At 41.0% G+C, this 25,642-nt stretch overlaps 1 protein-coding gene across 12 annotated transcripts in view; it reads right to left on the bottom strand.

Moving 5' to 3' along the window:
• The window catches only part of LOC106579599 (histone-lysine N-methyltransferase 2C), a 339,418-nt gene that overhangs the window by 184,083 nt on the left and 129,693 nt on the right, over positions 1 to 25,642 (bottom strand). For all 12 annotated transcript variants that reach the window (XM_014159658.3, XM_045702708.2, XM_082965973.1 and 9 more), the window contains exon 6: positions 15,787 to 16,051. In XM_014159658.3, coding sequence (XP_014015133.3) covers positions 15,787 to 16,051 — 265 coding nt within the window. The remainder of the gene's footprint in view (positions 1 to 15,786; positions 16,052 to 25,642) is intronic.

The raw sequence follows: 25,642 nt of genomic DNA, 5'->3' as shown, positions 1-25,642 counted from the left end.
AATGTGAGTTCTCCTTTGAATAATGAAAACTGTCAAGAGCCGAGAAAGAATGGGGCCTTGAAGTTAAAATGGTTCAAGTCAGCACTTATGTTGCTCACTCTCTCCTTCTCTTCTTTAGCTTTCTCTGCCTCTCCTTAGTTCTAGCAAACCCTTGGCGAGGAGGGGGGGGGGGGTCAAACGCAACAACCTGTAAATACCTTTTAACACCAAGTGTTAGACAATTATCGCCCATGCGCCAGTGGCTTCCTGGGGGCATCATGGGAAGGAAATCCTGTGGCATGTTGTCGTATGCGAGACCATGCCCGGCTCTGGACAACACAGAATAACTTATCACCAAAGCAATATAATTATTAGTCTTATTATTCAAGTCAATGTTCTGTAGTTCTATTGATATGCTTACTATACCTATCAAGTCCCTTGAGATGGCTTAGGGAGTAATGAAGGAAAAAGTGATCCCCTTCAAAATAATGACACCACCCCCTCTTCAAACCTAAATCCTCCGTTGTTTTGTTGAAAATAATAATCAAGCAAGACTGCTGTAATCGCATTACAGTGTGGCTCAGGGTCTCTTTCATAATCTACACTAAGCAGAAATCTAAAAATAGTAACTGTAGAGTTTCCATCTCGCCATACTGGCTTGAGCCCACTTCTCCCACAACGCCCCAAAGAGTAATCGTTGAGGCAAAATGATAGTGGCCCACCCCTACAAACCCTCCCTCTACAAATAGCCAAAATGGCTACCGTCCAAATGGAGCAAACCAGAGAGGAGAAATGCAATGGATGGATATCTGGTCCAGTGCTACTTAGAATAGGACAACAAGTTGGACCGGCCTGGTATCATATAACCGTTGTTTCACCATTGTGCTAACACAAACCGTACTGTGCTGGCTTGGAAATATTATTTTCACATTGTCCTTTCCAGGACGGTTCCGGCCACTTTGGTGGAAGCGTTACCAGGGAAGCACAGTACAGCTTGGCTCAGTAGTATGAAGAGGGTAATTATAAAATTGCTTCTTCCAGGTAATGATAAGCACGCACCCATTAAGAAACTGACTGTAAAAAACATCTAAATCTCAGTGATTGATGAGGAATTCAAAAACTGCAAAGGGACTGGCAAATAAGTCTGGCTACACAGATGATTGGCAAACATACTGTAATTTCCAATTACTTTTTCATTGGCAAGATTAGCAAACTTAGGCATGACATGCCAACAAACTCTGAACCTTCATATCCATGCATTAATGAAAAATTATGAAAGACAAGCAGTCATTTCTAGTGTGGAAGAGGTGTAAAAAATGATTGTTTTCTATCGATAATGACAAACCACCTGGTACTGACAACTTGGATGGAAAATCACTGAAGATGGTAGCTAACTAGACTGAGTAACACACTTATAATATTCAGAACAGCCTCAATTCATTCCACTAAGCGAACATATGACATTGTTTAAAGATAGTCAAACCAAAGATCATTTAGCCATTTGATTTAGAATTTTAAGATCACTTTTGGTTATGTAACAAATACTTGATGAAACATTGAATATGTCATTAATGCTATTAGCCCATAGAAACACATTGAATAACAGATTCCTAACATGAAACAGATGTTACCCTCCCAAAAATGGAAAGGAAGTTTGTTCTGATGTGTCCATCCTATATCTGATAGATAGAAGAAAGACCAGGAAACTATTTATATACTGTATTATTTTTTTATATGTATTGAAACCCTTATTTTAGCAATCTCCATTCCATTCATTTTTTAAATTGGTACTGGGGACTTTCTGACGAGTCTCTTTTCAGCATCTATCTCAAGACCATTAGACTGTTAAACAACCATCACTAGCACATTCGAGGCTGCTGCCTATAGGCATAGACTAGAAATCACTGGCCACTTTAAGGAATGGAACACTAGTCACTTTAATAATGTTTACATGTCTAGCATTACTCATTTCATATGTATATACTGTATTCTATACTATTCTACGGTATCTTAGACACTTAATAATGTTTACATGTCTAGCATTACTCATTTCATATGCATACACTGTTCTAATGCATCTTAGTCCATTCCGCTCTGACATCGTTCGTCCATATGTATATATTCTTTATTCATTCCTACTTATGTGTGTGTTTTGTGTTTATGTTGTGTAATTTGTTAGATATTACTGCACTGTCGGAGCTAGAAGCACAAGCATTTCGCTACATCCGCAATAACATCTACTAATCACATGTATGTGAGAAACAAAATTTGATTTGAATCTTGTGGGCATCCTAGAGAAAAACAACCAACATGTACGTGAGATAATCACCTTTCCACAGAGATGTGTAGCACAAATGTTCGGATGATACAGACAGAAGTTGGCAGAAGAGGCTGTTACGACATCAGATGATTCCTATGATGCTGTTCTTTCTACAGAGGGGTCATAGTAGTTTGTAGACCAAACCATTCGGACGCTACAGACGTTTTTGTGAGAAGACTGATTTTCAGGATGTCTCATGGTCTGACGAACACTGCAGATACCTCTAGCTTAAACAGATGGATTTTGATGGGGATTTCTTTATGATAATTATATTTCCGCGGGGCCACGGAAATTGTAGAAGGGTTAGCCTGTCTCCTCCCCTTCATCTACACTGATTGAATTTAACAAGTGACACCAATAAGGGCTCAGACTGAATCCAGGTGAAAGCTATATTTCCCAGTAAACAAACTTAACATTGACTTTAAGCACGCTTACAGGGAGTCAAATCAAACTATTTGTCACATGCGCCGAAAACAGTGTAGACCCTACCGTGAAATGCTTACTTACAAGCCCTTAACCAACAGTGCAGTTCAATAAGAGTTAAGAAAATATTTACCAAATAGACTAAAGTAAAAAATAATAAAAAGTAACACAATAAGAATAACGAGGCTATATACAGGGGGTACCGAGTCAGTGTGCAGGGCTACAGGTTAGTTGAGGTAATTTGTACATGTAGGTAGGGGTGAAGTAACTATGCATAGACAAACAACGAGTAGTAGCAGTGTACAAAAGGAAGGGGGGAGGGTCAATGTAAATAGTCCGGTGGCGAATGTATTAATTGTTCAGCAGTCTTATGGCTTGGGGTAGAAGCTGTTGAGAAGCCTTTTGGTCCTTTTGGCACTGAAAGAAATTGATAATAAAGAGGTAGTGGGAGCTGTTCTGTTAGACTTCAGTGCAAGGTTTTGACATTATCGATCATAGTCTGCTGTTGAAAAAAACGTATGGCTTTACATCCTTTGCCATATTGTGGATCGATAGTTACCCATCTATCAGAAAACGGAGGGTATTCTTTATTAATGGAAGCCTCTCTAACACAAAGTAAACCTCAAGGTAGTGGTCTTGGCTTCTTACTTTCTCCTATTTTTACTAATGACCTACCTACCCCTAACCTTGAGTAAAGCCTGTGTGTGTCTATGTACGCTGATGACTCAACATTAGATACCACAGCCAGTGAAATCACTGCAACACTTAAAGAGCTGCAGTGGGTTTTAGAATGAGTGGATAGTAATAAGCTCATCTTAAATATATCAACAACAAAAACCATTGTATTTGGGACAAATTGTGGCAATTGAACAATTGGAGGAGACTAAACTGCTTGTCTAACCCTAGAATGTAAACTGGCATTTCAGCTAGCGACTGGAACGAGCTGAAACAAACATTCAAACTGGACAGTTTTATCTCAATCTCTTCATTCAAAGACTCAATCATGGACACTCTTACTGACAGTTGTGGCTGCTTTGCGTGATGTATTGTTGTCTCTACCTTCTTGCCCTTTGTGCTGTTGACTGTGCCCAATAATGTTTGTACCATGTTTTGTGCTACTACCATGTTGTTGTCATGTGTTGCTGCCTTGCTATGTTGTCGTCTTAGGTCTCTATGTAGTGTTGTCTCTCTTGTCATGACGTGGGTTTCGTCCTATATTTATATTTTATTTATTTTTTAATCCCAGCCCCCGTCCCCTCAGGAGGCCTTTTGCCGAATGGTAGGCCGTCATTGTAAATAAGAATGTGTTCTTAACTGACTTGCCTAGTTAAATAAAGGTTAAATAAAAATACAAAATGCAACAGTAGCTAAGATGGAGACATCACAATCAACCAAACAAGTCCAACAGGCCCTAGTTATTCACACCTGGACTACTGCTCAGTTGTGCCACAAAGGACGCAGGCAAATTACAGTTCAACCAGAACTTAAATGCACATGGAGGGCTAATATCAATAAAACACATGTCGATCTCTCCTGACTCAAAGTAGAGGAGAGATTGACTGCATCACTACTCGTCTTTGTGAGAGGCATTGACGTGTTTAAAGCACTGAACTGTCTGTTCAAACAGTGAACACACAGCCCAGAAACTCATACCCTATAAGACATGCCACCAGGGGTCTCTTCACAGTCCAAGTCCAGAACAGACTCCGGGAAGCACAAAGTACTACATAGAGCCATGACTACATGGAACTCTTTCACATTAAGTAACAAAATCGAGCACGGCACAACGCGGACTGTGAAGAGGCACGCATACGCATACACACTAACACAAGCACTCCACACACACACAAACTGTAATAATATTGAAATATTGTAATATATTTTATACTGAACATTTGTAGTAATAGAGCAATGTACATATGTATAATGTCTAGTTTGATGTACTGTTTTATTTATGTAGGCCTTTGTTTTAATACTAGGTATTGTTTTATTCCTGTTTGGACCCCAGGAAGAGCAGCTGCTGCCTTGTCAGCAGCTAATGGGGATCCTTAATAAATACTAGTGACACAACACCATACTCAAGTACAACTTAGAAACCCGTTGATTTAACAAAATGACAACATATCCAACTACCTATGCAAATCTAATAGTATAACCTAACACACGCTGCTATAGTGAGTTCACAAAAACCTGGCCGGTGTCGTGTAGGGCCTGTCGGCAGACATAATGAGTCAGTCGAGCATACAGTAATCTTTCCTCTCGAAAGCTGGCAATTCAACAGGAGACAAGGAGATGGCATCTTAAAAATCAGGGCTACATTGTAAGGGTCTGAAAGATTATCCTGATGTCCTAATGCCAGACCCTGTCAACTCACACTGGAGGGGCAGAATACCACCGGTGGAAAAGGAGGGAGGGAACTGCCTGGGCAACCAACACACCGCCTGCCGGCCTCCTCAGCCGAAAAACAATGGTGTTTCTGTAGTGCTATTAGCACAAGCTCTCTCACACACACACACACACACACACACACACACACACACACACACACACAGATAGGCCTACACAATGTATAGTTAGATACACACTCATCCATAAGGTACACACTCATCCGTAAGGTACACAGTGCCTTTATAAAGTATTCATACCCCTTGATGTTTTTCTCTCACCCATCTACACACAATACCCCATAATGACAAAATACAAAAACATTTTGAAATATTTGCTAATTTATTGACAATGAAATACAGATTCATTTACATAAGTATTCACACACTTTAGTCAATACTTTGTAAAAGCACCTTTGGCAGTGATTACAGCTGTGAGTCTTTATGTAAGTCTCCAAGAGCTATGCATATCTGGATTGTACAATATTTGCCCATTATTCTTTTTAAAAATCGAAAAGCTCTGTCAAGTTGATTGTTGATCATTGCAAGACAGCCATTTTCAAGGGTTGGCATAGATTTTCAAGACGATTTAAGTCAAAATTGTAACTAGGCCACTCAGGAACATTGAACGTCATCTTGGTAAGCAACTCCAGCATATATTTGACCTTGTGTTTAAGTCTATGGTGATTTTGTCTCCCAGTGTCTGTTGAAAAGCAGACTGAAAAGGTTTTCCTCTAGGATTTTGCCTGTGATTATAGCTTATAGATTTTTTTTATCCTAAAAAACTCCCTAGTGTTTGCCGATGACCAGCATACCCATAACATGATACAGCCACCACCAAGCTTGAAAATATGTGGTACTGAGTGGTGCATTGTGTTATATTTCCCCCGAACATAATGATTTGTATTCAGGACAAAAATATCATTTCTTTGCAACATTTTTTGCAGTATTAGTTTAGTGCCTTGTTGCAAACAGGGTGCATATTTTGGAATATTTGTATTCTGTACAGGGTTCCTTCTTTTGACTGTCATTTAGGTTAGTATTGTGGAGTAACTACAACGTTATTCATCTATCCTCAGTTCTCACATCACAACCATTAAACTCTAATTATTTTCAAAATCACCATTGGCCTCATGGTGAAATCCCTGAGCAAATTCCTTCCTCTTTGGCAAATCATTTAGGAAGGATGCCTGTATCCTTGTAGTGACTGGATGTATTGATACACCAGACAAAGTCTAATTTATAACTTCACCATGCTCAAAGGGAAATACAGTGTCTGCTTTTTAAAAAATGTTTACATATTTACCAATCTGTGCCCTTCTCTGCGAGGCATTGAAATACCTCCCTGGTCTTTGTGGTTGAATCTGTGCTTGAAATTCACTACTCGATTGAGGGACTTTACAATTATCTATATGTGTGGGGTACAGAGATGGGGTAGTCATTCAAAAATCATGTTAAACACTATAATTTAACACAAGTCCATGCAACTTAAGTGACATATTAAGCACAGTTTTACTCCTGACCTCATTTAGGATTGCCATAACAAAGGGGTTGAATATTTAATGCCTTAAGACATTTGATCACTACTGTAAGTAGCTCTGGATAAGAGCGTCTGCTAAATGACTAAAATGTAAAATTTGAACTTTTCATTCTTTATTAATTTCTGAAATGTTCGACAAACAAAATTCCACTTTAACATTATGGACTATTGTGTGTAGAACAGTGACACAAAACTTACATTTAATCAATTTCAAATTCAGGCGGTAACAACAAAATGTAGAAAAAGTCAAGTGTGAAAATGTTCTGAAGGCACTGTACATACTTGTCCATAAAACACTCACACAAAGACTCTAGTGTATGTATACACACACACACCACACACACACCAGCCTGACATTTCAGCTGACAGCTAAAGGAGCAATCTGCCGATAGTGTTGCTGATTTAGGGTGTAAATGCAATCAGGCGAACATGATATGGAGGTGAGGATGGCATGTGTGTGTGGGTAGTGCGTGCGTCAGCAGTGTGTGTGTATGAATTTCAGAACTGGGTGAGTGTATAGCAGGTTGCAGCATCTGAGTGTACATGTGTACAAATAAAAGTCTATGTGAAGTGCATTACAGTGTGTGTGTGTGTGTGTGTGTGTGTGTGTGTGTGTGTGTGTGTGTGTGTGTGTGCAGGGTTTCCGTTAGGAAAATATGGCGCTGGACATTTGGCTGGCAGCATTTAAAATTTACCAGACATTTGACAAATTTACCGGACCCATATGATGATTTGGGTGCGTTAACTGATTAGTGCTCAGAATGACAGAAATCACATTTAGATTATAGTAGTTCATATTTCACAGAACAAGTTGAGAGGATGCAACGATGTGCGGTGATTCTTACCAAATTCTGATGTTAGAATAACTGTCCACATGTACTGTGTCAGCCAACAAGATTAGTAATTTTACTGTTCTTTACTCATCTACTGTATGTTAATCTACTATCCCCCATAGTAAAAAGAATTGACCTATTCTATGCCGGTCTAGCGATGGTTCTGTACTGCTGCAGCTCATTTCGTGGCAAAGTTTACAAATAACAAATACAAACTATATACTGTAATTACTCATATACAGTGAGGGGAAAAAAGTATAAATCCCCTGCTGATTTTGTACGTTTGCCCACTGACAAAGAAATGATCAGTCTATAATTTTAATGGTAGGTTTATTTGAACAGTGAGAGACAGAATAACAACAAAAATATCCAGAAAACGCATGTCAAAAATGTTATAAATTGATTTGCATTTTAATGAGGGAAATAAGTATTTGAACCCTCTGCAAAACATGACTTAGTACTTGTTGGCAAAACCCTTGTTGGCAATCAGAGGTCAGACGTTTATTGTAGTTGCCCACCAGGTTTGCACACATCTCAGGAGGGATTTTGTCCCACTCCTCTTTGCAGATCTTCTCCAAGTCATTAAGGTTTCGAGACTGACGTTTGGCAACTCGAACCTTCAGCTCCCTCCACAGATTTTCTATGGGATTAAGGTCTGGAGACTGGCTAGGCCACTCCAGGACCTTAATGTGCTTCTTCTTGAGCCACTCCTTTGTTGCCTTGGCTGTGTGTCTTGGGTCATTGTCATGCTGGAATACCCATCCACAACCCATTTTCAATGCTCTGGCTGAGGGAAGGAGGTTCTCACCCAAGATTTGATGGTACATGGCCCCGTCCATCGTACCTTTGATGCGGTGAAGTTGTCCTGTCCCCTTAGCAGAAAAACACCCCCAAAGCATAATGTTTCCACCTCCATGTTTGACGGTGGAGATGGTGTTCTTGGGGTCATAAGCAGCATTCCTCCTCCTCCAAACACGGCGAGTTGAGTTGATGCCAAAGAGCTCCATTTTGATCTCATCTGACCACAACACTTTCACCCAGTTGTCCTCTGAATCATTCAGATGTTCATTGGCAAACTTCAGACGGGCATGTATATGTGCTTTCTTGAGCAGGGGGACCTTGTGGGCGCTGCAGGATTTCAGTCCTTCACGGCGTAGTGTGTTACCAATTGTTTTCTTGGTGACTATGGTCCCAGCTGCCTTGAGATCAATGACAAGATCCTCCCGTGTAGTTCTGGGCTGATTCCTCACCGTTCTCATGATCATTGCAACCCCACGAGGTGAGATCTTGCATGGAGCCCCAGACCGAGGGACATTGACAGTTCTTTTGTGTTTTCTTCCATTTGCGAATAATCGCACCAACTGTTGTCACCTTCTCACCAAGCTGCTTGGCGATGGTCTTGTAGCCCATTCCAGCCTTGTGTAGGTCTACAATCTTGTCCCTGACATCCTTGGAGAGCTCTTTGGTCTTGGCCATGGTGGAGAGTTTGGAATCTGATTGATTGCTTCTGTGGACAGGTGTCTTTTATACAGGTAACAAACTGAGATTAGGAGCACTCCCTTTAAGAGTGTGCTCCTAATCTCAGCTCGTTACCTGTATAAAAGACACCTGTGAGCCAGAAATCTTTCTGATTGAGAGGGGGTCAAATACTTATTTCCCTCATTAAAATGCAAATCAATTTATAACATTTTTGACATGCGTTTTTCTGGATTTTTTTGTTGTTATTCTGTCTCTCACTGTTCAAATAAACCTACCATTAAAATTATAGACTGATCAATTCTTTGTCAGTGGGCAAACGTACAAAATTAGCAGGGGATCAAATACTTTTTCCCCCCTCACTATACTTACTACTTTGCAGTTGAAATTTAATTGAGAAGGTTTTGAGGAGAATATTTCTTTCAACCCAAAAGACTTAAATCAGAACAACTGGAGTGATAGACAAATGTGCGCACCACACAGGCAGACAGAGGCAATATTGCTGGAAATTAATTGGCAGATAGTGTTAGATTTTGCTTTTAAAGCCAATAGTGGCTAACCAGGGGTGGGATAATGTTGCGTTGATTAGATAGTAGCTGGGAGCTTGAAGTGTTTGATACTTGTGAGATTTGTTTATGACAGTTTGCGGTGGAACACGTGAACATTGCATGTACTTTCAGAAATGTTTAGCAAGCTACTCATAGAAGGGCTGCAAGCTACTGGTAGCTCACGATCAACCTGTTGGCGACCCCTGCTATAGACCGAAGCATGACCAGTCAAATCTATATATTTGTGATGGCCACTCCAATACTTTGACTTTGTTGTCCTTAAGCCATTTTGACACAACTTTGGAAGTATGCTTGGGGTCATTGTCCATTAGGAAGACCCATTTGCAACCAAGCTTTAACCTGTTGGGGATAGGGGGCAGTATTTGCACGGCCGGATAAAAAACGTACCCGATTTAATCTGGTTATTACTACTGCCCAGTAACTAGAATATGCATATAAATATTGGCTTTGGATAGAAAACACCCTAAAGTTTCTAAAACTGTTTGAATGGTGTCTGTGAGTATAACAGAACTCATATGGCAGGCAAAAACTTGAGAAGATTCCTTACAGGAAGTGGCCTGTCTGACCATTTCTTGGGCTTCTACACTCTCTTTATTGAAAACTGAGGATCTCTGCTGTAACGTGACACTTCCTACGGCTCCCATAGGCTCTCAGAAGGCGGCAAACCGGTGAATGATGTCTTTGGAGCCCCTGGCTGAAAAACATTAGCGCATTTGGATAGTGGTCGATCAGAGGACAATGAGACTGAGGCGCGTGCACGAGGCGACACCATGTTTTTATTTTCTCTGTCTTTGAACGTAAACAGGGTTTCCCGGTCGGAATATTATCGCTTTTTTACAAGAAAAATCGCATAAAAATTGATTTTAAACAGCGGTTGACATGCTTCGAAGTACGGTAATGGAATATTTAGAATTTTTTTGTCACGAAAGGCGTCGGGCGCGTCACCCTTCGGATAGTGTCTTGAACGCAAAAAAAAAAACAGAGGATATTTGAACATAACTATGGATTATTTTGAACCAAACCAACATTTGTTATTGAAGTAGAAGTCCTGGGAGTGCATTCTGACGAAGAACAGCAAAGGTAATCCAATTTTTCTTATAGTAAATCTGACTTTGGTGAGGGCTAAACTTGGTGGGTGTCTAAATAGCTAGCCCGTGATGGCTGGGCTATCTACACAGAATATTGCAAAATGTGCTTTCACCGAAAAGCTATTTTAAAATCGGACATAGCAATTGCATAAAGGAGTTCTTTATCTATAATTCTTAAAATAATTATGTTTTTTGTGAACGTTTATCGTGAGTAATTTAGTAAATTCACCGGAAGTTTGCGGTGGGTATGCTAGTTCTGAACGTCACATGCTAATGTAAAAAGCTGTTTTTTGATATAAATATGAACTTGTTTGAACAAAACATGCATGTATTGTATAACATAATGTCCTAGGATTGTCATCTGATGAAGATCAAAGGTTAGTGCTGCATTTAGCTGTGGTTTGGGTTTATGTGACATTATATGCTAGCTTGAAAAATGGGTGTCTGATTATTTCTGGCTGGGTACTCTGCTGACATAATCTAATGTTTTGCTTTCGTTGTAAAGCCTTTTTGAAATCGGACAGTGTGGTAAGATTAACGAGAGTCTTGTCTTTAAAATGGTGTAAAATAGTCCTATGTTTGAGAAATTGAAGTAATAGCATTTCTAAGGTATTTGAATAACGCGCCACGGGATTCCACTGGCTGTTGAGTAGGTGGGACGATTTCGTCCCACCTACCCTAGAGAGGTTAACTTCCTAACTGATGTCTTGAGATGTTGCTTCAATATATCCACATAATTTTCCTTCCTCATGATGCCATCTATTTTGTTAAGTGCACCAGTCCCTCCTGAAGCAAAGCACCCCCACAACACGATGCTGCCACCCCTGTGCTTCACGGTTGGGAAGGTGTTCTTCGGCTTGCAAGCCTCCCACTTTATCCTCCAAACATAACGACGGTCATTATGGCCAAACAGTTCTATTTCTGTTTCATCAGACCAGAGGACATTTCTACAAAAAGTACAATCTTTGTCCCTATATGCAGTTGCAAACCGTAGTCTGGCTTTCTTACGGCAGTTTTGGAGCAGTGGCTTCTTCCTTGCTGAGTGGCCTTTCAGGTTATGTGGATATAGATACTTTTGTACCCGTCTCCTCCAGCATCTTCACAAGGTCCTTTGCTGTTGTTCTGGGATTGATTTGCAATTTTCGCAACAAAGTACGTTCATCTCTAGGAGACAGAATGTGTCTCCTTCCTGAGCGGTATGACAGCTGCTTGGTCCCATGATGTTTATACTTGCGTACTATTGTTTGTACAGATAAATGTGGTACCTTCAGGCATTTGGAAATTGCTCCCAAGGATGAACAAGACTTGTGGAGGTCTTGGCTTATTTCTATTGATTTTCCCATGATGTCAAGCAAAGAGGCACTGAGTTTGAAGGTAGGCCTTGAAATACATCCACAGGTACACCTCCAATTGACTCAAATGATGTCAATTAGCCTATCAGAAGCTTCTAAAGCCATGACATCGTTTTCTGGAATTTTCCGAGCTGTTTAAAGGCACAGTCAACTTAGTGTATGTCAACTTCTAACCCAATGGAATTGTGATACAGTTAATTATAAGTGAAATAATCTGTCTGTAAACAATTGTTGGAAAAATTACTTGTGTCATGCACAAAGTAGATGTCCTAACCAACTTGCTAAACCTATAGTTTGTTAACAAGACATTTCTAGAGTGGTTGAAAAACGAGTTTTAATGACTCCAACCTAAGTGTATGTAAACTTGACTTCAACTGTATGTGTACATAGATACATAGTAGAGGTCGACCAATTATGATTTTTCAACGCCGATACCGATTATTGGAGGGCCAAAAAAGTCCGATACCGATTAATCGGCAGATTATTTAAAAAACAATTTTAACAATACTGAATGAACACTTAATATAATACATCAATAAATCAATTTAACCTCAAATAAATAATGAAACATGTTCAATTAATGCAAAAACAAAGTGTTGGAGAAGAAAGTAAAAGTGCAATATGTGCCATGTAAGAAAGCTAACGTTTAATTTCCTTGCTCAGAACATGTGAAAGCTGGTGGTTCCTTTTAACATGGGTCTTCAATATTCCCAGGTAAGAAGTTTTAGGTTGTAGTTATTATAGGAATTATAGAAATAGTCCTATCTATACGATTTGTATTTCATATACCTTTGACTATTGGATGTTCTTATAGGCACTTTAGTCTTGCCAGTGTAACAGTATAGCTTCCGTCCCTCTCCTCACTCCTACCTGGGCTCGAACCAGGAACACATCGACAACAGCTACCCTCGAAGCAGCGTTAGCCATGCAGAGCAAGGGGAACAACTACTCCAAGTCTCAGAGCGAGTGACGTTTGAAACGCTATTAGCGAGCATCCTGCTAACTATCTAGCCATTTCACATCGGTTACACCAGCCTAATCTTGGGAGTTGATAGGCTTGAAGTCATAAACAGCTCAATGCTTAAAGAATTGCGAAGGGCTGCTGGCAAAACGCATGAAAGTGCTGTTTGAATGAATGCTTACGAGCCTGCTGGTGCCTACCACCGCTCAGTCAGACTGCTCTATCAAATCATAGACTTACTTAAAATAAGGCTCGTATTTCTGTGTGTTTAAGTCATTAATAGGGTCGAATCCGGAAACCATAATCTCGAAAACAAAACATTTATTCTTTCAGTGAAATACGGAACCGTTCCGTATTTTATCTAACTGGTGGCATCCCTAAGTCTAAATATTCCTGTTACATTGCACAACCTTCAATGTTATGTCATAATTACGTAAAAATTCTGGCAAATTAGTTCGCAACGAGCCAGGTGGCCCAAACTGTTGCATATACCCTGACTCTGCGTGCAACTGAACTGACACAATTTCACCTGGTTAATATTGCCTGCTAACCTGGATTTCTTTTAGCTAAATATGCAGGTTTAAAAATATATACTTCTGTGTATTGATTTTAAGAAAGGCATTGATGTTTATGGTTAGGTACAGTCGTGGAACGATTGTGCTTTTTTTGCAAATGCGCTTTTGTTAAAGCATCCCCCGTTTGGCGAAGTTGGCTGTCTTTGTTAGGAAGAATTAGTCTTCACAGTTCGCAACGAGCCAGGTGGCCCAAACTGTTGCATATACCCTGACACATTTTCCCTAGTTAAAAGAAATGCATGTTAGCAGGCAATATTAACTCAATATGCAGGTTTAAAAATATATACTTGTTTATTTATTTTAAGAAAGACATTGTTTATGGTTAGGTACACGTTGGAGCAACGACAGTCCTTTTTCGCGAATGCGCACCGCATCGATTATATGCAACACAGGACAGGCTAGATAAACTAGTAATATCATCAACCATGTGTAGTTAACTACTGATTATGATTTATTGATTGTTTTTTATAAGATAAGTTTAATGCTAGCTAGCAACTTATCTTGGCTACTTACTGCATTCGCGTAACAGGCAGGCTCCTTGTGGAGTGCAATGTAAAGCAGGTGGTTAGAGCATTGGACTAGTTAACCGTAAGGTTGAATCCCCGAGCTGACAAGGTAAAAATCTGTCGTTCTGCCCCTGAACAAGGCAGTTAACCCACCGTTCCTAGACCGTCATTGAAAATAAGAATGTGTTCTTAACTGACTTGCCTAGTTAAATAAAAGGTGTAAAAAAGGTGTAAAAAAATTATAATAAATCGGCAAATCAGTGTCCAAAAATACCGATTACCGATTGTTATGAAAACTTGAAATCGGCCCTAATTAATCGGCCATTCCGATTAATCGGTCGACCTCTAATACAGATATATATCCATCCATCCACATATTTATTGAAAAGCTGATAAAGAAAATTAATTAATGTATTGTTTTTTACAGGCCAAAAGCCAGCTATAACTAGCTAACAGAAACCTGCGTGTGTTAACCTCCAGAAGTGCTTTCTCCTGACCTTTTCTGCTTCACACTTCAATGAGCCTTATTATAGTGCCAAAGATGACCTTTAACAGGGTCCCATCTAGATCTCTCACACACACAAACACACAACTATAACTGCACTGCCCTCAGCACAGACAACAAACCAACAATAGGCTTTTTTAAACGCACTGTAACTGTGCCCAGGCACACACACACACACACTTAAGCTCAATCCCAATCATACAGTCAGCAGTGTAGTACATGACGCGTAAAAATAAACACCAGAGGCAAGTCATCACATGTTGAGTCCCTCATGTAAGCAGTATTAAAAAACTGTTGTACATGTTAAGATAGTTATATTTTAACTCAGCCAGCAATCAATATCAAGTCCTCACAGCAAAAGTACAAGCTAAAATATAGTGAATTAATGACCTGTAATGTGGCCTCCCTCCCCCACTTTGCATTGTGTTAAGTGTTAATGGAAAGTTCCGCTGAGCTAAATTGACACGGTAGCGACACACTACTCTCAATCAATCCAATTTATTTAAAGCCCCTTTTACATCAGCCGATGTCACAAAGTGCTTATACAGAAACTCAGCCTAAAACCCCAAACGGCAAGCAATGCAGATGTAGAAACTCAGTGGCTAGGAAAAACTCTGTAGAAAGGTCGGAACCTCGGAAGAAACCTAGAGAGGAACCAGGCTTTGAGGGGTGGCCAGTCCTCTTCTGGCTGTACTCAAATACTAATAAGACCCCCCCCCCATCCCAAAACAAGGGGGTGCCGGGAGCTGCTGAACTACTCGGTGCCCCCTTCAACCTCACACATCTTTATTAATACCATTTATGATCAACCGTGAACATAATCAAGACAGTCCACTTACTTCCCGACGTTCCCCTTAAAATCAATTAGCCGGTTCGTAATCATAAATCACACAACAAGTTGTCAGTCAAAACATTGTGGAGGCAGCGGTAGTGAAACACAGCTAACCTGAACACTAAGTAGCGTCATTGATTTCACGCTGACACCACGGTACAGTGTGTATGGTGGTCTGGAAACACGGTTCAAACTTTCCTTCAACCCCTCAATTATAACGCTGTCTTTCCACAGACCACCGTCATTAGAATGACATTGTGATTGAATGCTTATGACTGAAGTTCAATGGCTTCACAGTCTTGGCTATATGGACATGAATACTGAGCTGGAAAAGACAGTGTGATTGATTTGCTGGTCACTTGTTTAAAGACATTGAGGGCAAACACACACAGGGTTGAATCCTAACAACCATACCCCAAAGTTTTTGTTCTGTAACCACTCACCTCTGTGCTCCCAGAGTCTATGGCTTTGTCCACATAGAGCAGCGAGTCCTGGGCCTCGCCGCGACATACCCCCTCGGACCAGGCGGCACAGTGCAGGTGGGCACAGCACTGGCCTGTGGGGTCAAACAGGGACTGGACGTTGATGTCGTCGGGAAGGCCGATCTGACCAAGCTCGTCCCAGAACTTGGGGGCCGGCTCCTCGCTGAAGGGGTCCGTGCTGCCGGGTGCCGAGGAGGAGTGTAGACCACTGTCCGGAGAGCTGATCCTGGGGAGAGAGAGGGGAAAGGTCATGTTGAAGGGCAAGTTTATTCTCACCAACATAGCACTTAATACAAACATGGCAAATTCCTTTCTAAATACACAACAACATAAATGAATCTAAAGGGCAAAGGACCTAAACTAAGAACACCAAACATCATGTAAAGCACCAAAGAAAAAAACTGGCTAATAGAGAAAGAATCACAAGAGAGCCTGGTATCCAATTTAAAGGGAGAGCTTTGTGCATAGTCTGGGATTTACGCGTCTGCTTGGGATGGGGGATGGGATTGCTGTCATTAAAAATCAAATCAACGTTTATTTGTCACATGACAGAATACAGCAGGCGTAAACCACTCACTTACAAGCTCTTCCACAACCATGCAGAGTTCAATATCAGAGGTACCAAATCGAAAATTGTGGCGGCAATTGGTGATGGTTAGAGCGTTGGGCCAGTAGCCGAAAGGCTGTTGGATCGAATCCCCGAGCTGACAAGGTACAAATCTGTCATTCTGCCCCTGAACAAGGCAGTTAACACAATGACAGCTTACTGGGGAACAATGCAAATAAGAATTTGTTCTTAACTGACTTGCCTAGTTAAATAAAAGTAAATAAAAAAAAACACTAAAAGCTGTTATCCATGTATATGATCTTTAATTCAAACAGTGCTATGACACCATATCAAGGACAAGGAGTGCTCATTGACATGGTCACCACCACCATCCTCTCCTTCTGGAAGAAAGCATCAGGGTGGAGGTTGTCCCTTGGCTAATGCACAAGGACTGGTTGTTCGAGCCCACACACGCACAAACATACTAGCCAGCCTGACACACACACACACACACACACACACACCCCTCTCTCTCCATCCCTGCCGGATGCAGCCTATTCCAGCCAGTCTGGTGTTGTTGGATGAAGGCTCTCGGCCCACAGAGGAGCAGAAAAAAGTGGGAATTACCATTTAAAAAGAGAGACCCCGGTTTGAGGAAGCCCTTTACCCAGCGCTGGGCAGCAGTAGGGTGCTAGGGATGAAAGGCTACTGTATACTACACCCCCCCCCCCCCCCACAAACAGCTCTACTATAGGGATGTGTTCATAAGGGCGTGAAATGGAAAATGTTTTAAAGCGCTTTGCAACAGAAAAAGAAGATGAGGGTTTCAGTTACTTTTCTTCCATTTGGTGCCTAATGAACACAACTTCCTACTCCCAATAAGGCCAATATGAGTTATGGATGGGGGGGATGAGAAGAGGATAGTGCACTGATGGACTATGGTCCTCTCTTTTACATGTAACCAAGTCTTTGCATCCAAAGCTTCATCTATGAATTTAAGAGCGGTGCCATTTCCCTCTTAGACCCATCCCTCAGCTTTATAGCAAACCAAGTGGCGGAGCTGCTATTGGGCTGAGAAACAAATGACAGATTATGCCTTAAAGGGATAGTATTTCAAATGGAGGGTTTAATGGTGAAGGATCCAAAAACCCTAATACGCAATCTCCTATCCGTTTTCCTCCACTTTCTCTCCCTCGTGTTCCTCTAATTTTGCTCAGCTGTGGCTTGTTGGCCCGTAATATTCAATTTTGCTGTGAAAACGCTGCAGCTTTACTTATAAGCTAAATAACCTTAGAGGTTATGGACATGTCTTCTAGGCAAATTATAATTTGCAGAATTTATGGCCCAATTGTCTTATTTGCAGAACCATATGTTATTCCATTCAAATGGGTATGCCTTTTTGGAAATGGGTATGCCTTTTTTGGAAATGGGTATGCCTTTTTTGGAAATGGGTATGCCTTTTTTGGAAATGGGTATGCCTTTTTTGGAAATGGGTATGCCTTTTTGGAAATGGGTATGCCTTTTTGGAAATGGGTATGCCTTTTTGGAAATGGGTATGCCTTTTTGGAAATGGGTATGCCTTTTTGGAAATGGGTATGCCTTTTTGGAAATGGGTATGCCTTTTTGGAGATGGATTGACATGAATGATATCAGAAGTTGCTTATTCGTGTGATATCAACAGCCTTTCCATGTGTTCACTTACCATAACTATAGTGTTCGATCAAAGCTGTATAAGTTGAGTCAGGCCAAGCTGGCCTGGGTGAAACGTTTCAAAACATTATTTTTTGGACAATTTCAGATAGTACCTCCCCATTTCATGCCTACTGAACCAAACACATATTTATCCAAACCAAGCCTATATCCCACCTTGGTGAATGGTGAATGTGCTGGCTCCATGTGTGAATAGGAAGACGAAAGCGGTGTTAAGGTGTCAGCATTCTTTAGTTTGCATGGCGGTTAGCTGAAGTCGGCTAGCCGACCTGAATGGGAGTTAAAAGACGTTCGCTTGAGAAACGATAAAAAAGCTGCAATAGTACCGTTTGTCCATTTTGAGACGCCGTAGCCAGTATACACTTCCTGAAAAAAGATAAGAAATCCATCATTCATTTTGATTTTTTTTTCGGAGGAGATCTTTGTCGCGCTATTTTACATCTGACCAAGATGTCGGTGCAATATTTCTAAATGAAAAAATGTGCATGAAAAAGAGTCGTCTCTCGTTGAATGACACCAAAGACTACTGAAGAATCCCTACTGTTGAAAAATCACAGACGAAGTGGTTTTGACTTCAGCTACCGACATGAGCTTGCCTCAATTTTTTGGGAGCCCAAACAACAACAAAAATAAATAAAATAAAAACTTACTGGAGGACAAAATGTGGGAATAATATAGGCACAAACTCTTCAGATCTTTTTCGTCTAGGAAGCATGCGGACGCCTTCACTCTCTCCCTGAGAAAAAGCAGTGTTTCATTAGGCCTGTGATTACTTTGGGCCTGTCAAATCTACTTTCAATTAGATCACCTTAATGAGACAATAATTAGCGACTACACACACACACACAATGACTATAGAATAAAGAAAGCGCGATGGACAGACACGCAGACCAATTCATGCATGTATACACAAATGCAGAGAGCGAGAGGAGACATGAACTCACTCATGCACATTTATCAACACATGCACTGTCATGTCATGCACCCCCTTACAAAACCTTTCATCTTATTACCAGACAAAACAACTTGCATGGAGAGTGACAGTTCATCGAGTCCATGAATTAAGTAGAGGGATTTGAGGTAAAAGTACATTTCAAATCAAACAGGCAAAAGTCAATTCAAGAGTTAGGCTACTTTCTCCACCGTCTCCTCTGATATATCCCTAAACGGTGATTCATCTCGTTGCTATTCAGGCCAAAACAGAATTGGGTCACTAGGGCTCAGTTCATGTGAACTATCCCCGGTCCACCTTAACACTTCTCTGACACGGTCCACCTTAATACATCTCTCTCTCTTGCTTGTTATTGTTTTCATTCCTAGCTCCCTGTCTAGAACTGGCACAGTGCCAGCACTGGACTGACCGACCAATCACAGGGCTCCAACGCGACAATGCACTGCGCCGCGTTGGCCCCCTGCCAGGAACCTCGCTGGGTGAGAGCATTACGTCACCGCCCCCTCGGATTGGTTCAAAAAAGCTGAGCAAATTAGGAGGCCGCCCAATGGGCCCTGGGGTGTCTTCTGACGGTAGGTCTTTGTCAACAGTGGATCACGTGGAGCTGAAGTGACAGGGGGGAGGGAGAGAGGACAGACAGAGAAAGAAAGAGAAAGAAAGAGCAAAAACAAGCAAGAGAAATAGTGACAGCAAGATTAAGCGGTGAGGAGAGAGAACAGAGAGAGAAAGAGACACACACAGACAACTGAGGAGAGAGCGAGAGACCAAGACAGACAGACAGGCAGACAGAGAGAGACAGGCAGAGAGAGGGAGAAAGAAGGAACAGCACATCAGAAATCAGCTCAACGTAACTGTAGAAACCAGAGAATCAAACCACTTCTGGGAAAATTGTAACACACTAAAACAACAAAGAGTTATCTATCCAAGACAGATGTATGGACAAACCACTTCTCCAATCTTTTTGGCTCTATAACAAACAGCAAATATAAACAGCAAATACAAATCTTAGAACCAACTATTAAAAGACTAGCAGAACCCACTGGATTCTCCAATTACAATGAATGAACTACAGGACAAAACACAAACCCTCCAACAAAAAAGTCCTGTGGTGTTGATGGTATCCTAAATGAAAAGATAAAATATAGACCAAAGTCCTATTGGCTATACATAAACTTTTGAACCTCATCCTCAGCTCTGGCATCTTCCCCAGTATTTGGAACCAAGGACAGATCACCCCAATCCACAAAAGAGACAAATTTGACCCCAATAAATACAGAGTGATATGCATCAACAGCAACCATGGGAAAATCCTCTGCATTATCATTAACAGCAGACTCGTACATTTCCTCAGCGAAAACAATGTACTGAGCAAATGTCAAAGTGGCTTATTACCAATAGGGTTGCACAATATAGTCGGTGAACATATCTGAATAGGGCCAATATTAGCTAAAAATGCCAACATCGGTATCGGCCCGATGTCTAGTTTAACGCCGATGTTTAAAACCGATGTCAACGCTACCGTGCATACCAAAATAACGTAGGTAAAGGACGTAATGACGCCACGTAAAATTCTGCGCTACACGTGCATCACAGCATTCCTAACCTAGCCCACAATGTCTGCTGTGTGGGTCGAACAGTCAACAAGTCGAGCAGGCATTTGAAAGAGTAAGAACATTTCAGCGAGACAACTCAAAGGCCAAATCCATTAATGGAATTCATTGCGCTTGACAATCAACCTTCCTCTGTCGTGGGTGATGTTGGCTTTCGCCGACTGGTCGAACACCGGTACACACTACCAAGTGCTTTATTTTTCAGATGTTGCCCTACTGGAGTTACACAGTAATAGTGTCACTGCTATTAGCTTCACGAAACACACTCTATGGAATGCCGTTTGGGTCTTTGCGTGTCAAAAAAGATACAGTAGCACTGTCAAAGCTGTACAAAAAACGTTTGCAAACAAGCAAACACCGGCAGCGTTGGTAATACAGCGTTGGTAATAAAGCATATGTTCAACCGCAACTTCTGGGGTAGCTAGCTAGCACCAATACAACCAGCCTGAAACAATAGAAACTGCAGTAATTTTCATTATTCTTAGTAATGATTTAGGAATCCATGTGAATAAGTATTAGCCAGGTTGCCACTTGTTGTTCACCCGTTGAAATCGCCAGCTACTTAACCCTGTTGCCCAAAGCTAACATTATAAGCAGCCAGCTAGCTTCATCTGGTTAGCGACGCTCAACCAGACCGGGTTATGTGTTGTGAAGCTAGTCACAATAAGGATTAGGCACAAAAGTGGAATTTGCGGTTTGATTCAAAATTAAAGTATGTCATTGACAGTGATGCAAATGATTACAAATAGTGGAATTATACCATACTTTTATTTTGAAGGCTAACTGCAAAGTCCGCTGTTGTGGCTAATCCTTATTGTGGCTAGCTTCACATAGATGGGTCCGACCACCATTAATCAAATAATAACTGTCTTATAAATTAGGGTTATTTTAGATGATGACACCTAGCTATATTGTTAGCTATAGCTACTGAAAGAGATTGTCGTTTTGCAATGTTTTTGGGGAAGAACTACATTGTTTGCATCCATGAGCTAGCTAGCTTTTTTTTTTTATGACCAGCACTGTAGGTGCGCGAGACAACTTTACCAGCATCATAGCATACGTATCGATGAATCGTTGTGACATATGAAATACAAGTGATAGTGTAATCAATGTGTAATAAGAAAGTAAAAAAATGTATGAACGTGTATAAATTATTTGACGTGCAGTCATATTCAGGTCCTGACTGGTCAAATAGTGTTGTTTGACACGCAACGACCCAAATGGCGTTCCATAGAAATCCTGGTTGAGAAATGAAACAACTGAACGACGAAACAGCACAGCAAGTAAGTGAAAGAAATAGGTTTTGATCATGTTTTACTGGTAATGGGGACATACGTAAATGCCAGCAAAATAACTTTTTGGTCAGTGTGGTGTTTGTGTAACCTTTATTTAACAAAGCAAGTCAGTTAAGAACAAATTCTTATTTACAATGACGGCCCGGACGACGCTGGGCCAATTGTGTGCCGCCCTATGGGACTCCCAATCACGGCCAGATGTGATACAGCCTGGATTCGAACCAGGGACTGCAGTGACGCCTCTTGCACAGAGATGCAGTGCCTTAGACCGCTGTGTCCATGTGTGTGTGTTAACTATTTAACTGTGCTAGAATGCTTAAAAGGCCGCGGAAATGTTTAATATCGTTTTTTTTGGCAGGGAAAATATTGGATATCGGCCAAAAATGTCATATTGGTGTATCACTAATTACCAAATTACCGTACAACAGATCACGTATTCACCCTGCACACCCTAATTAACAAACAAAACAAAACAAAGGCAAAGTCTTCTCAGGCTTTGATGATTTCAAAAAAGCTTTCGATTCAACTGGGCATGAGGGTCTGCTATACAAATTCATGGGAAGCAGTGTTGGGGGAAAAACATACAACATTATAAAATCCATGTATACAAACAACAAGTGTGCGGTTAATATTTGCAAAATCCATTTCCACAGGGCCGTGGGGTGAGACAGGGATGCAACTTGAGCCCCACCCTCTTCAACATATATATCAACTAATTGGCGAGGGCACAAGAACAGTCAGCAGCACCCTACTATAATCTAGAAGTCAAATGTCTACTGTTTGCTGATGATCTGGTGCTTCTGTCCCCAACCAATGAGGGCCTACAGCAGCACCAAGATCTTCTGCACAGATACTGTCAGACCTGGGCCATAACAGTAAACCTCAGTAAGACAAAAATAATGGTGTTCCAAAAAAGGTCCAGCTGCCAGGACCACAAATACAAATTCCATCTAGACATTGTTGCCCTAGAGCACACAAAAAAACTATACGTACCTCGGCCTAAACATCAGCGCCACAGGTAACTTCCACAAAACTGTGAATGAGCTGAGAGACAAGGCAAGAAGGGCCTTCTATGCCATCAAAAGGAACATAAAAGTTGACATACCAATTAGGATCTGGCTAAAAATACTTTAATCAGTTATAGAACCCATTTCCCTTTATGGTTGTGCGGTATGGGGTCCGCTCACCAACCAAGAACACACAAAATGGGAAGAACACCAAATTGTGACTCTGCATGCAGAACTCTGCAAAAATATCCTCTGTGTACAACGTAAAATACCAAATAATGCATGCAGAGCAGAATTAGGCCGATACCTGCTAATTATAAAAATCCAGAAAAGATACGTTAAATTCTACAACCACCTAAAATTAAGCGATTTCCAAACCTTCCATAACAAAGCCATCACCTAAGGAGATAAACCTAGAGAAGCGTCTCTTAAGCAAGCTGGTCCTGGGGCTCTGTTCACAAACTGTTCACAAACAGAGCCCCAGGAGAACAACACAATTAAACCCAACCAAATCATGAGAAAAAGAAAAGATAATTGTTTCCAATGTGTCAAGTAACTAACAAAAACACTGAGCAAACTAGAATGCTATTTGGCCCTAAACAGTGAGTACACAGTCGCAGAATACCGTACCACTGTGACTGACCCAAAATTTAGTAAAGCTTTGACTATATACAGATTCAGTGATCACAGCCTTGCTATCGAGAGAGATTAAGGCCATCGGTAGACATGGCTCTCAAGAGTAGACATTCTATGCCCACACTGCCCACAAAATGTGGAAACTGAGCTGCACCTCCAACAAATGTATGACCATAGAGACACATATTTCCCTCAGATTTCACAGACCCAAAAATTATTTAAAAAAACACAATCTTGATAAATTCCCATATTAAAAAATAATAATAAATACATTAACAAATAAATAAATATACATACAGTTGAAGTCGGAAATTTACATGGGTCATGGTTCACCTTCAAGCAGGATATCCATCCCAGTCTCAAATCTCTGGAAGACTGAAACAGGTTTCCCTCAAGAATTTCCTTGTATTTAGCGCCATCCATCATTCCTTAAATTCTGACCAGTTTCCCAGTCCCTGCCGATGAAAAACATCCCCACAGCATGATGCTGCCACCACAATGGGGATGGTGTTCTCAGGGTGATGAGAGGTGTTGGGTTTGAGACAGACATAGCATTTTCTTTGATGGCCAAAAAGCTACATTTTAGTATCATCTTACCAGAGTACCTTCTCCCATATGTTTGGGGAGACCTTTTGGCAAACACCAAATGTGTTATCTTATTTTTTTCTTTAAGCAACGGCTTTTTCTGGCCACTCTTCCGTAAAGCCCAGTTCTGTAGTCCTATGAACAGATACTCCAATCTCAGCTGTGGAGCTTTGCAGTTTCTTCAGGGTTATCGTTGCCGCTCTGATTAATGAATGCCCTCCTTGCCTGGTCTGAGTGTTGGTGGGCGGCCCTCTCCTGGCAGGTTTGTTGTGGTGCTATATTCATTCGATGTTTTAATAATGGATTTAATGGTGCTCTGTGGGATGTTCATGATTTTTTTAAATAAATAAACCCTGATCTGTACTTCTCCACAACTTTGTACCTGGCATGTTTGGAGAGCTCCTTGGTCTTCATGGTGCCACTTGCTTGGTGGTGCCCTTTGCTGAGTGGTGTTGCAGACTCTGGGGCCTTTCGGAACAGGTGTGTATATATACTGAGATCACGTGACAGATCATTTGACACTTAAATAAAGTCCACCTGTGTGCAATCTATTTAACTAATTATGTGACTTCTGAAGGTAATTGGTTGCAACAGATGTTATTTTGTGGCTTCATAGCAAAGGGGGAGGATGCATACAGTTGAAGTCGGAAGTTTACATACACTTAGGTTGGAGTCATTAAAACTCGTTTTTCAACCACTCCATAACTGTCTTGTTAAACTAGTTTTGGCAAGTTGGTTAGGACATCTACTTTGTGCATGATAAGACATTTTTCCAACAATTGTTTACAGACAGATTATTTCACTTATAATTCACTGTATCACAATTCCAGTGGGTCAGAAGTTTACATACACTAAGTTGACTGTGCCTTTAAACAGCTCGGAAAATTCCATAAAATTATGTCATGGCTTTAGAAGCTTCTGATAGGCTAATTGACATCATTTGAGTCAATTGGAGGTGTTACTGTGAATGTATTTCAAGGCCTACCTTTAAACTCAGTGCCTCTTTGCTTGACATGGCAAAATCTAAAGAAATCAGTCAAGACCTCAGAAAAAAAATTGGAGACCTCCACAAGTCTGGTTCATCCTTGGGAACAATTTACAAACGCCTGAAGGTATCACGTTCATCTGTACAAACAATAGTACGCAAGCAAAAACACCATGGGACCACGCAGCCGTCATACCGCTCAGGAAGGAGACGCATTCTTTGGTGCAAAAAGTGCAAATCAATCCCAGAACAACAGCAAAGGACCTTGTGAAGATGCTGGAGGAAATAGGTACAAAAGTATCTATATCCACAGTAAAGCGAGTCCTATATCGACATAACCTGAAAGGTCGCTCAGCAAGGAAGACGCCACTGCTCCAAAACCGCCATAAAAAAGCCAGACTACAGTTTGCAACTGCACATAGGGACAAAGATCGTACTTTTGGAGAAATGTCCTCTGGTCTGATGAAACAAAAATGGAACTCTTTGGCCA

Source organism: Salmo salar, chromosome 19 (genome assembly GCF_965601325.2).
Source record: "Salmo salar chromosome 19, fSalSal1, whole genome shotgun sequence".
NCBI lineage: Eukaryota > Metazoa > Chordata > Actinopteri > Salmoniformes > Salmonidae > Salmo > Salmo salar.
Note: the sequence above shows the minus strand (reverse complement) of the source record. Positions and strands in the feature narration are given on the sequence as shown.